Genomic DNA, 15990 nt, shown 5'->3' on the forward strand with positions numbered 1-15990 from the left:
AATGGCAGCTCAGTGACTGAAAGCCCTGTTTTCTCTGCACTGAAAAATGTTTTTCTGTGTTCTGAGTGACTCTTCTTACCCTTCACTGCAAATGTCCCCTTGGCCATAATAGCAACGGACATTTTAGAAATTCCTTTAAAATGGCGACCCTTTATAGAATAGCTATTACACTTGCCTCCCAAAATCCTGTCATGAGGCATACTTGAAGTAAAACTCAATTTTTCCTGAAAGAAGTATCCTCTCTTCTCTGAGACAGTGAGGCATTTATGAAGCAGGTGAGGACCAAGTCCTTTTGTGTGTGCTCTCCTCTGTGGGGGATGGGTCTTCTCAGGGTTGCTTTCCTAGCACTGCAGCTGGACAGGTGAAACTTGCATCTGAGATTTGGCCCCACGCTACGGTTATTTCCTCCCAGCATCCCCAACCTGGGCCCTTGTAAGCAGATGCTTAAATGCCCATGGGCACACATGGACACTTTACTACAAAATTTAAGCAACCTTCACATGCCTGTAGGAACTGAGAGATAAAGAAGAACTAAATGCCAAGAAGCCGTGGATGCTATTTGTATCTTAGATGAGAGCAGAGAATCTAGCACTTGCCTTGGATTCCTCCTGGAGAGCTCAGCCTGCAAAAGGAATGGAATGTCTAGCAAGAGGGGCGTGGTAAATAAATGATGGTACTAGCAAGTGGACAAAAATAGCCAGTTGCTAGAAGATTTTCCAGTGACATGAAAAGCATGCAAACAAGCAAAAAAGAAGGTTAAAAAAAGCATATAAAATATGATTATCAATTTTTTAAAAAATCCCATAGATGTGTATGTCTGTGTACAATAACTATTGTAAGACTATACCCCAAAATGTAATTATAAATATTTCTGGGGTGCAAAGAGTTTTTTTTCTTATTTTTTTTATATTTTCCAAATTTCTTCTTTTTAGTTAATTTTTATAGTTAACATCCGTCACCACACAGAATTACACATTTTTTTCTTGTGATGAGAACTTTCAAGACCTACTCTTTTAATAACTTTCAAATATACAGTAAAGTACTATTAACTATAGTCACCATGCTGTACATTACACCCCCAGGACTTATTTATTTTATAACTAGAAGTTTGTACATTTTGACCACCTTCACACATTCCAAAATCTCTAGTGAACACTTATAGCTCTTAAACTGAGGGGAAAAAAAAGAGTAAAAATAAAATGAAGAAGAAATCATACGATTGTGGGGCTTCTACTAAGGGAATGAGATGCCTCTTTTTATTCCTTTTGGGGATGGAGAGAGATGGTCTGGCAAAGGGAGATGAGGGTCCTCATTTCTAATCATCCGAAGACAAGAAAAGAGGGGACTCAAGTGTGTTCATTCCTTTAAAGGCAGGAAGAACAAGGCGTTGGAAAATGAATGATGTGTTTGGGGGGGAACCAAGTGGAAGAGAAGAGTGTGGGTGACTTAGGTGTGAATTTCAGGAGCAGTTCCATTTGTGCTTTTTAAACCTGCTAAGACTAGTAGCCTACGGTCAGACAGTTCTCCCCGTGTGGCTCAGAGGTCAAGCTCGCTGGCCTGGGAGAACTCCCACCGCTAATGTATGGGCCGTAGAATCTCAGCATTGCGCTCTACCTTCAAAATAATGTGTTTATTTCTAGGAATGAACATGGTGTCTTTACAAACCAATAATCACAGGGAGAAAGGCTGATAGTCACTTCCTTACCCTCCTCTTCTCTATCTGGATGCAGAAAGGAGAAGAGAGACAAGGAGAGGCCAGCCTCATACAATCACCCCTCTCCACACTTTCAAAGTGGAGGGGCAGCAAAGATTAGGGAGGAAATCATGACTATTTTCCTTAAGAGGCTGCAGCAGGACGGGCTTCAAGGGAAAAAAAAAAAGACAAAAACTTTTCCATGCAAGTGGTGAATGTGGACTGTGTGAAAGCTGACAGGCCCACTGACAGTGAGCCCAGGGAGGGGCCCTCAGCAAGTTCCCTCCTGAAAGTCAGTGACAGTTCCTGGAAGGGAACACGACCATGAATGATTGTGGACATCAGGATGCCTGGGGCTCAGTTTCACCTGAAACCCGAAGAGAGAAGGGAAAATGACAACAGAAGCCAACGATGTGGTGCAGTGGGGCCAGAAGGAGGCAGCCCCAAGCATGTGGGCAGTACTCTGTTTCTCTTTGGAAAAGCACCCAAGAGGGTGGTGTTGACTAGGTGTTGACACATCCGGGCCTTTTTGATTCAGGAACAACACTGCAGAACTGACTTTTTGATCTGGGTACTACACTCTAGCCACAAGGTTCCAGGGCTTCCTGGCCTCGGGAACACGCATCCTGAGGAGTGAAAACTATGCATTTATATTCCAACCTTGGGGGGATGACACACAAATGGAATAATGTGGAAAGGTCAGACGGAAGCAGGGGAGTGAGCCATCTGTACCAACCACCTGCGGGGTTATCTGTGGGGAGGGCAGGGAAGCTGCCTTTCTAGGATCATGGCCTCAAACGTTGTGGACAGACCCCCAATATACCTAACTTAATAGTTCATTTTAAATCTAATATCTTTAGAAATGTAGCTCAACAAACATGGAGAGAATATGATCAAGTCAGAAACAATGTCAAAACCACACACACACACACACACACACACACACACACACCCCTTCCATAAAATCAGTCTCCACTATGTAACCTTTTCAAGCCACAAAACATCACACAGAGCCTTTTTTCCCTTTATTTGTATAAATTTCCAGATAAAAATAAATATTTAGCTGAGATAAATATTTATCCCACTGCGTTGTGAGAGTAGGTATGGAGGTAGGTGGGATATGGGTAAATGCTGATTTTCTTTTGTTTTTGTTTTATATTCCCTGAGCTCACCTGAAAGTTTGTGTGAGTTATATGAATAAGTACTTGAATAAATTGTCACTTTTCAGTATTGTCAAAAGGCTTCCTTACTATCTAGTTTTAAAACCTCATTGCATCCTGACAGAAGGATCAATAAGCTGTGATCAAAACACCCCAAACCGTACATGGATTTATCTTTGACTCTCACCAACGGGGCCCTTTATTTTGTTCATTCTCTCCCTCAAGCCTCTTGCTCCACTCCCATTCTGGTTCTTAGCTCTCTGAGTGGTCTGGGGCCTCTTCTCCCCAGGACTTGGGGTCTCAGCACCACACATGGGAGAAGTGTAGTGAGGGTACAGTGAGTTCTTGGATGTAAAACATATTTAAAGAAGAAAATATCCCCAAGTATATGGAATTATTGTTATTAGAAATTACGTGCTCTGCCCTTGGGAGTCTCTGCAGAGGTGCAGCAGGTGGGGCCTTGGGCAGCACTGAGTTGGGGAGTGACAGGAAGTTTCCTACTGAAAGGGGGACAGAGGAAGGGATGGAGCATCTCAGCTCTTGCTCTTGGATTTACCTGTCTTTGCATACACACTCTATCTATACTAGGATCCATGGGGAACACAAGGAATTTGTGTGTCTGTCGTGCATTTGTTGTGTGTGTGTGTTGGTGGTTATGCATTTGTGTGGAGACAGTAAGCTCCCTTCCAAAGACAAGGAAGGTGATTTTCCATCTTCACCACTGCCAGGGAGGTCCCCAGAGAGCCCTTTCTTGTGCCTCTTGTGGTCTGTTCATAGTGACCTCCAAAAAGCATTCTGGCCAGAGATAATACTGGCTCATTTCCTAACCAAGATCAGCAAAACGCAACCATCTGCCTCTGCAGAAGTCTGAGATTAACCTGGCTGCCAGACCACGTCTACAAGGCATTTGCTCACAAAGATTCCACAAATGTGAGTATCCTGTCCCAATGAGGAGAAATTCAGGAGAGAACCCCACCCTCTACCTCCTTGGTTTAACACTTTCCTGAGCTGAATCACCTACCACCATGCTTTCCAAGCAGCTTGGTCTACAGTCTTGCATGCTATAAAATATTAAAGATGCATAAAGAGGTTGTTTTGCTCATGATGAGATGGGAGGAGCCAGAGGGAGAGGACAAACTACCAAGTCATTGTCAAGGTTGTTTCCTTAAGTCAGAGAAGCTGGAAATCCAAGGTGGGGGGTTTGTGCCCTGGTGCCAACTTTGTTTGCTCACAATTCAGAAAAGGATCAGTGGAACTTACCTGTGGCTGAAATCCTTTGAGGTCGCTGGCTGCAAGGTCACTGGCTGTGAGGAGCTGGAAAAGAACAAAGGAGTCTTCCTTAGTGATACTTCTCACAGTTTGCATACAGAGTCCCCAGAACAACTGATCAGCAATGGACTCACCAGAGCCCAGATCTGGAGCTAAAGCAGCAGAATCACAAAAGGCAAACGCGGTGCTTCTGGGATAGGAGCCTGGACTGAATGGCCTTCTCACCTTGTGTCTACTCTATCTCTGACTATCCCTGTTGCCCTCTCCTACCTTCTTTCTAGGTGCCACTAATTCTTCAGGGTCTTAAGTTAGGGATCATGAACTATGGATGGACTCCAGCAAGTCCACAGACCCCCTGAGATTGTAAGTACAAATTACGTGTGAGTCCATACACTTCCTTAGGGAGAAGGTCCCTGACTTCTTTCCTACTATCAAATTATTCTGTGATACGACAAGTAAAAGAGACAGTTAAAGGCTCATCTCCTCTGGGAGGGCTGTTGCTTCTTCTTCTTCCTCTTCTTTTTTTAAACTCAGACCAGTGAAAATGACCCTTTCCTCTCCCCAGCTGCACATGACTCAGTTTCCCTTTATCATACATTGCTTTTGATTTTATATGTTATTGAGGTATTCATAGCTTATGCCTCCAACTATTATGCACAATGTTAGATGAGGAGAGTCAGGTTATGTATTTTCTGTATCTCTGTGTTTAATCAATATTAAAGGGTAAAGATAAGGTTTTAATATTTTTGCATGCTGTCCAGAAAGCACTCAATGGAATCATAAAATAAATTAATAAAATAATCACATTCTTTATTGTTGCTCAAAAATGCTGGGAAAGTGGGATAAAGAGAAATAAAGGCAGATGCTTATTTTGATTCAAGGAGTGTGACTGCTAGCTTTGTTAGGACTGGAGAGCGTTTGTGAAAACTAGGAAAGATTTCATATTTGCTGTAACAATATTTTGTTTGGTTCAAGAAAGAGAGGAAGTCACGCTGGGCTGTAGTGCCTCCAGCCCTCAGAAAAGCTCACCTGGGCTCCCTAGCTTCTCTCAATGACTTTGCCAAAAATGACGCACAAAGTGTGTAAACTCTGGGATGGAGCAGGAAGGAGGTAGAGAATGTACCTCTCTCCCCACACTCAGGCCTGCAGGCAGGATTCCCCAAGTGGCATTTGCCTGGAAAGGTGACACCATCCCAAGAGAGAGCCAGTTCAGCCCCTGACTGCAGACACAGCCAAGCAACAAGCCATGAGGGTACCTGACGAGACACTGGGGGCTGAACATAATTATACAGCATCTCTGCCTTCAAGGAACATACAATTTGGTCCAAGGGTAAGACACGCATGTGTCAGTGTGAGCAGAGTGTAGTAGGGTGTTGTTAGTGTCAAACTGTGAACAACGTAAGGCAAGAAGGGTCAGGGTAGGGTTGCTGAAATAAGATGGAGTTTGAACTGAGCCTTGAAAATGGACAGGCGGCAAGGCGGGGAGCCGCTTCAGGTCGGCAGTGGGGAGAAGACATGGAAAAGGGGTTTACCAACCCCAGCACAGCTCCCTTTGCGTCTGTTCTCTGCCAGCTGTGGCATGCATTAAGGAGGGAGGGAGGGAATCATGATACATCGAGGATCGCCTGGGTGCCCAGCACAGTGGTTGCTGCCTTATAGAATTTTCATTTTTTAATCTTCATAACTCCCTCATGAAATAGAAAGTATCTCCACTATACGGATGGGAAAATTGAGACTTATGGAGGTTAGAAAACCTTTTCTAGGTCACACAGGTAGAACACATATTCGGGATTTAAATCCAACAGTATATTATCCCAAAGCTTATCCTCTTTCTTCTTTAACATGATGCCTCTGGTGGAGGCACACTGGAGATAATTTGTTGAGGAGACATGACATAGGAAAAAAGATGAGTGCCAGACTGTTAGTCAAATGAGTCACAGGCAGGAACATAAAATGTGTGTCCCTGTGAATGACCCTTAACTAACCCTTCCTTTCAGATACTATTTTATTTAATTGGTAACAACAATCCACTTTTCAGGACTTGTCAATATGGCCTAGGGCCTCTGATTCAAGCACAGGTTGGGATGGAGCTGGGGAGGAGGGACAGACAGGCTGGGGTGATGTATGGGCATGGGAGTGACCTCTGCAAGAACAGGGCCACAGACATGTGTTAGCATATAGGACTCAGGTCTCAAACTCTCCAGGCCCTGGAAGTCCAGCTGGCAGGGACTCTTCTACTGCGCTTTGACGAGGTTCACCAGGCAGACAGCAGAAGTAAGACCCAAATATCTAGTTCTTCCCAGTTCTGAGATGCTGCAACAGAAAATAAACCACAAGGGTGTTCATGGCATCTTAGCATATGCGCTATTCCCTCGCGTTAGTGGTTTGGGATTGAGAAATGACCATATCCAGTTTGAATGGAAATAAAGATACAGAATTTTTGGTCATTATTCCTTGTGTCCCCTGCTCAACAAAGTTAGGATCTATCCCATCCTCCCTGGAAAACTTATATCTTACATCCTCTTTCCCTTCTCTTAAGCAGAAGAAAGATGCATGCAATTTAGTTCTTTTTTTTTTGCGGGGGCGGGGGTGGTGGCGTGCCTTGCGGCATGCGGGATCTTAGTTCCCCGACCAGGGATCGAACCCGTGCCCCCTGCAGTGGAAGCACGAAGTCCTAACCGCTGGACCGCCAGGGAATTCCCGCAATTTAGGTCTTAATTATTTAAACTTCTCTTTTGTATATATTTTGTATTTTCCTTTTTTCGCCTAACAAGCCCATGCCCAACAAGACCATGGTTTATAAAAATCTTACATAACTTCTGCATTTCTCAAAGTGTTAAGAAGAATCTGGACAAACAATTAGTCATTAAGTACCTGTTGGTCAAATGACTTACAAGAAAAGTGGGGAATACTGTCAAACTAGAGGTGAGGACTAGAATGACTAAATTACTGAGAAGTGTGAGAGACAGCTTATGACATCCTTCAAGTTGACAAGAGGAAAAGACACCTAGAATGCTCAGCACCTAGAGCATTTCGGGCATGAAATAGTATTCAAATGTCTGAATGAATTAATCAGCAGGGCAGGCTGAGGCATGGCAGAGAAGAGATGAGCATGTGCTTCCACAAATCACTGCCCTAAAAAGCACTGATCCAGACCCTGTCCAAACTGTCCCCACCCCCCACCCCCTGACCAGACCCCTTCCTCATTCTGTCCCACAGAAAAAGAGTTCACTGCTCAGACCATCCTAGCCGTGTGGGGAGGGATCCAGGACAGGGAGGCGAAGAGGGAGGAAATGCATTCCGCCGTGGCTCTGGGGACTGCAGTCAGGTTGCAGTTAATGAAAAGGATCCTGCCTTTTCCCAGGATGGCTAAATGTCTGCACTGTTCCCAGTAAAAGGGTTGGGTGGGTGTGGGGGAGAAGGGCAGACAGAATTACATTTAAAAGGCAAAGGAAGGAGAAAATTCTTTCATCTCCCTGGTGGAGCTGGGCGGCATCCTGGGGCCCTGTCTCAAACCATTCTCATTCCTGACACGTCTCCCTGCTCTCTGGAACAGTCCACATTCAGAATATTATGATGATGACCCTGCTTTCCATTTTTGAGGAGCTGCAGTTTCTCTCTCGGCGCAAGTTCAATTTTTTTTCTTGGTCTCTCCAAGCCCAAAGGGCAGGCTGGGGAGCAGGGGGAAGATGAAGGAAGCTGTGGGACCCTCGGGTGAGAGAAATACCTTCAGCTTCACAAGCAGAGGCGTTCTGCTGGCATTCCTCTCACACCCAGCTTCCTGAACGGGATTCTCCCTTTGCTTCCCACACCACCATAAGTCACCCCCAGCACAGCTGCAGCCAGCATCACCCTGGGACCTCCATGGGCCTCAGACTGCCCCTCAAATAGCTTCTTTTTTACCTGCTAAATTCTACAGCTTCCAGAGCTTCCTTCAAAAGAGGGAAGGAAGCTGCTCCATCTTCCTCCGTGTCCTCCAGCCCCAGAAGTATCACTTCCCCTCTTCTGGCCCCTCATTAAAAGGACACACTGCATCCGGGAAGGGAGTCCCTGACATAAAATGGGGAGTGGGGGGGGGCTCATGCTGGACACCTGGCTGAAAGGATCCCAGCCTTGTAGACATGCAGCTGGACACACTGAAGCCCGGTTGTGCTAGGGATCCTCTAGGTTATTTGCTCTTCTTAAATATTCCCTCCCCATGGGCCAGAAAAGTAGATGACAACATGTGAGATGGATGGATGGGTGGATGGGTGGATGCAGTGGTAGGCAGGTACACAGATAAAGAAAATAGAGCAAAGACGGCTTTGGGGAAAACAAATGACCCTATTTCAAATTTTCCTTAAAGACACCATCCTTTCATTAAATACGCTTTTTACCTCACCTGTCCTCTTTTCAATCTGTTCTCCTTTCCCTTTTCTATTTTGTAGGAAATGGATTTTTTTCCCCCTCTTTATTTTGTGAAGTGTCACTTGCTTCTTACTTTGGCTACAGGATGGAACATGAACCACATCCCACCCCAATCCCTCAAATGACAAAAGAGTTGGGGACAGCCTGTGTGGAAGGCAGCATCCCAGCAAGGGAGATAAACACCCAATTATGTGTGTGATCGGGGTTGTTAGAAACCAACTAGAAACTGAGGCCCAGAAAGAGTAAGTGGCTTACCCAGTGAAAAAGCAGAAACAACAAAGCCAACCATATGCAGGCAACCCAAAGAAAGTTTTAGATGACCTAACACCTGGGGACTGGAAGATTCAAATCGGGAGGGGAGAGTGGCAGGGGTTAAGACAGAGAAAAGGAAAAAAAGCTAAGGAAGAAAGCTTGGTTTCTACCAAGCAACAGGCTCTGGAACCACCAACCATGAGTAAGCCTGCAATAGAGTTCCAGGAACACAGAAGGAAATGTGGAAATTGAATTAAGGGAGGTAAAATGGAACCAACAGGTTGCTATTCCTCACAGGATGATGACTGGAACACCGCTGTACAAAAGTTAGACTCAGAGGGAGAAAACTCATGTCTTGGCCCTGGGTCTGCCTCCACTCACTATGGGATCTGTTTTGGGGTCACTTCCCCTATTCAGGTCTTGCTTTACCACCTATAAAATGAATTCCGTGTTCCCTTTGGCCCCACAGTTCCAGTACCCCAGTGTGTCTCTCTTACCTCAGGGATAAAAGAGATGGAACAGACTCTATCTAGTCTCCTCTCTCTCTTTTTTCCAGGAACTTTTCCCCACAAAACACTTCTAAGAGGTTGTCTACATTCTCTGGAGGAATTTCTAATCAGAAGGACAGATGGGAGGGCAATGAGATAGTCTTGTACTGTGTCTCTATTATTGGTGTGCAAATAGGAATTTAGAGAGTGGTCACTCAGGCTGCTACACAGGGTCACCATTCCAGTGAGGGTGCAGTCACATCCACATCCAAGCTAAAGGTAAACAACCTTACAATTTGGAAAGCATTAGTTCTAACTGCCAAAGCATTTAGGGTGGGTGATGGAGGGGCCAGGCAGCCAGCTTCCTCCCAGCCTAAGAAGTAAGTTACACACTCGAAGTGGCCATCCTAGCTAGGCTGAGTGTCCTTTTGCTAAATCCCCTCACTCTCACGGAATTTTAAAGGTTAAACCTGAAACCACTGATACCTCCAGTCTTAGTTTCAGGTTCTGTTCCAAAGAGCAACAAGGATGGCTAATAATAAATGAATATAACTCCAAGCAAGCCTGGTCTTGATTGCTTATATTTTTCTTGTATTATCTTTTAAATAATGGGGTTCTAATATTTATAGGTGAGATTTGTAACAAATTCCCCTAGACATGTAGCCAAAAGAGCTTATACATTTTCTTTAAAGACTCCATGTGTGATCTTGCAAGATCACACATGTAACCTATGTTCTTAGAGTGGTATGTATATTTGGTTGTTGTCCAAGACACAGCTATTTCAACTCCTGGGTGAGAATGTATTTAATCCTTCTTGCAGATTAGAGCTATACGTATCGAGCTTAATGAAAGAAGAGGCTTCTGAATGCCCTAATCTAGAACTCACTGAGACAAGAAGTCTTGTTTTATGTTATTTGAAGCTGGTCAACCTACAGAAGTTCACCCTGCACTTTTTGAACTTCCCAGTAAAATTCTTTGTAAATGTCTTGTTCTGCAGACAAAGGAAACTGGATTTCATGGATGGAGGGCATCTTGTGTGGTGTTGGGTGGGAAGTTTACAGAGGTAAACCTGGTATAAACTGGTGGCATGAATGTTCATATCCTCATTTATTATGCAGTTTGGTAAAAAGTAGCTCAAGCAGCTTAAGTCGTTTCTGAGGTTACACCATTTGTAGGTGGTAGGGAGGCACAGGACCCTGGTTTGGTGGATGCGTGTTCCCTTTCACTACATCATAATACTCCATGAGCCCCACTATTTTTGGAATGTGTATTAATAGAGGTTTTATCAGGTCCTATATGATGCCTCTGATGTTTCAAAATGAACCATGCATAGGAAACTTATAGAAGAGTGGTGTTCAAACTGTGCTCTAAGGAGCCCATCCCACTTTAGCCAGAACAGCACACCTCTTATTGGCATTTTATATTGGACTTCCATTTAAGATCTATTTGATTTAAAACTTTATAAAAAATAAAATTGGAAAATGCTTATCTTAAAAGAGAAGGCCCCTACATAGGTGAAGAAGCCACTCCCAGTGCTAACAGAATATACCTGGGGGAAGAGAATTAACCAGCTCACCTCTTTAAAGATGCTAAGACAGTCATCTCTTACTAGGATTGGAATGGATGCATGAGCAGACCTCATTTTTAAGAACACAGTCTTTAATACTTGCCATGAGTTATTCATCGGGAAAATGCTTTCTCTCCTTTTCTTTCCATTTTCTGCAAGCAGTGATGTCTATTCTTTTCATCTGAAGTTCAGCAAACTATACACTTAAGAAAGCATAGCTAACTTACCAGGAAAGAAAGGAGCTAGAGATGTGTTGCTTCTCAGGAGCAGAATCTGGGCTGTAGGTTCTTTCCTTCGAACAAAATGCAAAATTCACATTCCATTGGAAGCATCTGTGGGCTGTTCCCAAAGTCAGTAAAAGGCCAGTAAAGGAGGTTCCCACACTGAACATACGCCAAGAAAAGCTGGATACTGGGGAGAATCCATCCTCATCTCTGCCTTCTCATCATGTACTGAATTTCTGCTTAGAACTGACCAGATGATCTGCTTGCTTGGCTCCAAGACTAGTATTAAAGCTTTCTAATGCATCCCCTTGGCAAATCCAAGGAAATTGATTTACACCCCTGGGCTCACTCAGCAGCAGAGAATGGAAAAGTCAGAAGGTGCTTGCTTCAGAGAGTATCTGAGCACTGGAGTCAAAAGCTTGGCTCCTCATCTCAGTGTAGCCAATTTGGCTGAGAATCTGGGTCCCTCGGGCCAAATCTAGAGCAATTAATCACAATTACAGGTGAATATCTAAAAGGGATAAAGTCAAGCTGGACCCAGTGATAGCTGGCCTTATAGCTGAAGGTAGCCACAGCTTTTGTAAAGCCTCAGGTAAAGTGGAAGGATCTCTTCCTTTGAAAGCCTACCCTGAACTCTTGGCAATTATAATATAAAAAAATAATTGATTTTTCAGGACGTACTTTTGCCTGTTATTGTACCAGGTAGATGCTTTAACTCTATTATTCCTCTTAATCTTCACATTATTAATGCAGGTTAGTATTATTTTCACCAGTTCACAGTTGAGCAAACTGAGGCTCAAATCTGTTAACTAATTTGTCCAGGGTTATAGCGGCAAAAAGTGGCAGAACTGGAATTTGAACATAGCTCCAAATCCTGACAAGTCCAGTCCTCTAAGGCACCCATGACCCCCTCAGGAATCCCTAAATGGAGTGGTGCTTTCTCCCTCCCTACTCTGTCAGGGAGTCATCCCTGGCACAGGGACATTGGAACCACTGCCAGCCAGGCCCCAGATGATCCACCGTGCAGGTAGGATCCAGGCTTCCCACTTCCCATCAGCCCCAGGCAGGCTCATAGTGTAGGCATCCAAGTAATATCTTGATCTTCTCCTCACATTTCTCTGAACTCAAGTTGACTTTTTTCAAAGAAGCTTCGTTCCTGAACCCTGGCTGACCAAGGACTCACTAGAGTCTGCACAGTACGCTGTGCACTAATCATCAGGTGGATATTCTCTCCCTAACCAAGTTTACCCCCTCTGCCTCCCTTCCTGCTTTCCTTCCTTCCTTCCTCTTTTCCTTTTTCCTTCTAGCTAATAAGGGTGTGCCAAGTTCCAGGCACCATCACAGATGCTGGGAATCCCTGTAAACTACTAAATGCTTTCCAGGGATCAGCTCCTATTATTAATTCCTCTGGAGAACCTCATAAGGCAGTACTATGATTACACCCATTTTATAAATGAGAAAGCAGAAACTTAGCTACATTAAGTAGCTTATTCAAAGTCACAAGAGAGTAATTGACAGATCCAGAGACCATGCTCAATTCCATCTGAAACCAAAGCCTATGTTCATTCTTAACTACTCCATACATGTGGCACTGCCAATAATCTAAATGCCGTCGTGGATAACCTCATTCCACCTGGAAAAGATCTCTGCCTTTTAGAGACACACGCTAAGACACAATGAGGTGGGCATTTATAAAAAAGGGCAACCAATGATGGGAAGAGGATAGTTGCATCCCAAGGAAGAGTGATATCATTATGACCATATAAGTGGGCGCTTTTAATAATATAGAAAAAGCCATCTCTGTTACTACAGGCAAGAAATGTGCTTTTATGTCATCTTCAAATCCAGCATAGCATGAGAACTAAAAGGAGCACAAGTTGTTAAGGACAGTCTGGCACTTGACAGAATCAAGGAACTGGACAACAGGAGGTAAGATCTTTAGGGAAGACAGACAACCATATTCAACGAAGACAGAGAAGTGAAACCCGAGTTCTTCCTCTCATTTTCAAGAAATAACCTTCACAAAACTAAAATTTAAAAGACGGTCTTTGTTTACCAAATACTTCTGCTTATGGTTTTCATTAGAAAGACTATTACGTATTTTTAAAGAAGTAAATCAGGTTATTTGCTTATTTATTTTAATTAACCAAGTGGAACTTGTTTGTTTATATGCTTTGCTATTGGTTGAAATGAAAATCTCTTTGAGCTTCTACTTGAAAACTGTTTGCACAATTAATGTGCAATCTCTTTCACAAATGGTCCTGCTCTTGCCTTGTAAGACTGTACAATGTTACAGCCACTGTACGTGCTGTGTACTTACTTGGTCCTGCCATTCCCTAGGACAGGAGCTCTTTGAGGATCGAGACATCTGGCTATTTCCAGAATGATTCTTCACCATTAAAGATACTCTACAGAGTCTGCCACATCTTTCTAAAGTTGTTCCCCAGTATACTAAGCTTTAGATTCCTAGCATAACAACTTTGAAGGAGGCATGGTTCTCTGAAATACAGATATCATTGTACTTTGTTAAAAATCTGTCCCTCTTGTATTTTATACAGGACTTCTGGAAGCAGCTGGTTCACCAGTAACTCTTCTTTGCTGCGGTGTGTATGTACCTGTTTCACATAGCCCTGCTGAGACTACAGTTTGCTAAAAATGGTTTTTTATGATTTTACTCTCAAGAACAAGAAGATCATCTCAAAGAGGTATCTGGAAAACAGAGGTTTTCTTTTCATCAAAATCCATCGTATATGGATTATATCTCCCTGGATCTCTTCTCCTAATAAGATATCCTTTAACTGGTTCTCCCTGAAATCATGTGTGTGCCTGACTCACAGTCCACCCAGTTTTGGACAAACTGCCCAGAATTTCCGGCTGGCTCAGCGGGGGGAAGCCTCTCTATATGCTACCCACTGAGACTGAGCAAAATGAGTGTAACACACAGACGCTACATCAGCAGGACAGGAAGTAGCTGCTAACTTAGTCTGAGACCCCTTTAGTAATCATACGCCCAAGCCCTTTATTTATAGCACAAAGGCCCACCACACGGACTGATGATGTTCACTTTTGCAGCTACATTTGGCAATTCATTTGGTGACCTTGGGCAAGCCATGTCTCTGCCTGGCCCTTGGTATTCCCCGCCTCTGACATGAGAAACTCTGTAAGATCACCTCATGGTATGACAGGCTGTGAATTCTGGAAAAGGCTATGGATGGCCCTGTCACTCACCCAAAGCATTATTAGGCTTCACACAAATTGTCTATTACTAAAGGTACTTGGGGGTGAGTTATCAAAGGAAAAATGGTAGAGTGGTAGGGTGTAAGGAGAGGCAGGGCCCTTGGCAGAACAGAGAAGCTGGTGAGGCCTAAGTGTATGTTTAAGAGAATCTATGCTCTCCATCTCTTACTGGTGTTTCAGAGAATAAGTGGCCTCTTGTTTCTCTCCACATCCCTTACTACTTAAACCTGGCTTTAGGAAAGTATCCACTATCAATCAGTAACACTATAATCACACTGCAACTATTCCCATTATAGCTATTTGCTGTGCTTCATTTCTAACCGGGCAAGAAAAATTGGAATCCCCAGGTCCTTTGATTAAAAAAAATCCCAGATCTAAGGAATTGTAGTTAAGAATAGAGGTGAGTGGTCCATAATTTGGAGGGCAGAGGATCCATTGCTACACTGTGAGTTATATGAAGCAAGCTTCACTCTGGGACAGAAGATGAAAAAGAGGGTAGGGAAGCCGTATCTAGCTGTGTCCAGCCACTTACCTTTGCCATATCTAAATGGAAGGCACCTGTCAACAGCAGTGGCCTAATCTCTCCATTCACCCTAAGGCTTTCCTTGACCTCATGGGATATTAACAAGCATCCTAATTCCAAGACACACAAGCTTATTTCCACATAATATTGAAAATAATTTGACAATAGGGCTGTCTTTTAATTATTTACCCTCTATTATCTGTTGAGTGCAATAGAGCAGGCACTCTTCATAGTCACATCACAGGGAATGTTGCCCTATTCCAAGATGTAAAGTGGTTTTATTATAAAAAGAATGGTGAAGTATGAGATTGACAAAATACCTTTACTCTTAGATTTAAAAACATTTCAAATGATGATCTCACTTAATCATCTCAACAACAATGAAAGATATGAAGGGACAGAAACTATCCTGCTTGTTTGACAGATGGAGGAAATGAGGCCAAAAAAATTGGTCAGTGACTTGCCTAGGGATGTATTTGGCTTTAGAAGTCTTAGTGTAGAAGGGATCGTACGGGGAGATTATCTAGACCAGCCCCGCTCCAATGCAGGAATCCCCTTCTCCAACTTCTCTGACAGATGGACATCCAGCTTGAACACTTCTGAGGAAGTGCCACTCACTATTTTAGTCTTTAGCAAATTCTACCTTTATTCAGCCTCACTGAAACTCATCCCCCTAGTTCTGAGTAAAAGGAACTAACTGCTTTGCTTTTACTGTCAAGATCTTCCTGTTAAATAGATAATGTGAACCTTATTTTACAGGTGAGGAAACTAACCAGCCCACTCCAGGCAACAAATCTCAAGTTAGAGCCAGACACCAAACCCCGAGGATTTCAGATGCATCCTCTCCCATACATTCTCCGGTCCTGCCCATGTGCCCACACTATAGTATGCTTAGCCCTCCTGCCACTGGCCATCCCTGATACATTTGATGACAGGTATCATATCCATACATCCCCAGCTGGCATATCCTAAGGGCTTTCAACTCTTCTTCCCTGGATATGGTTCCTGGTGTCATCACTGCCTAACTTACAAATGCCTCCCTCAAAATGTGGCTCTCAGATCTGAGCACACTGTGCCAGTGGGAGGACTAACTGTTACTAACAAGTCTTGTCCTGACCTATCTTTAATAACTGACTCTCTGGGGGAAAAAAAAAACCCTGAGGCAAGGCA

At 43.7% G+C, this 15990-nt stretch overlaps 1 protein-coding gene across 2 annotated transcripts in view; it reads right to left on the reverse strand.

Annotated features, from left to right (window-relative positions):
- The window catches only part of SETBP1 (SET binding protein 1), a 370614-nt gene that overhangs the window by 178480 nt on the left and 176144 nt on the right, over positions 1-15990 (reverse strand). For both annotated transcript variants that reach the window (XM_061169675.1, XM_061169676.1), the window contains exon 3: positions 4114-4167. In XM_061169675.1, coding sequence (XP_061025658.1) covers positions 4114-4167 — 54 coding nt within the window. The remainder of the gene's footprint in view (positions 1-4113; positions 4168-15990) is intronic.

Source organism: Eubalaena glacialis, chromosome 15 (assembly GCF_028564815.1).
Source record: "Eubalaena glacialis isolate mEubGla1 chromosome 15, mEubGla1.1.hap2.+ XY, whole genome shotgun sequence".
NCBI lineage: Eukaryota > Metazoa > Chordata > Mammalia > Artiodactyla > Balaenidae > Eubalaena > Eubalaena glacialis.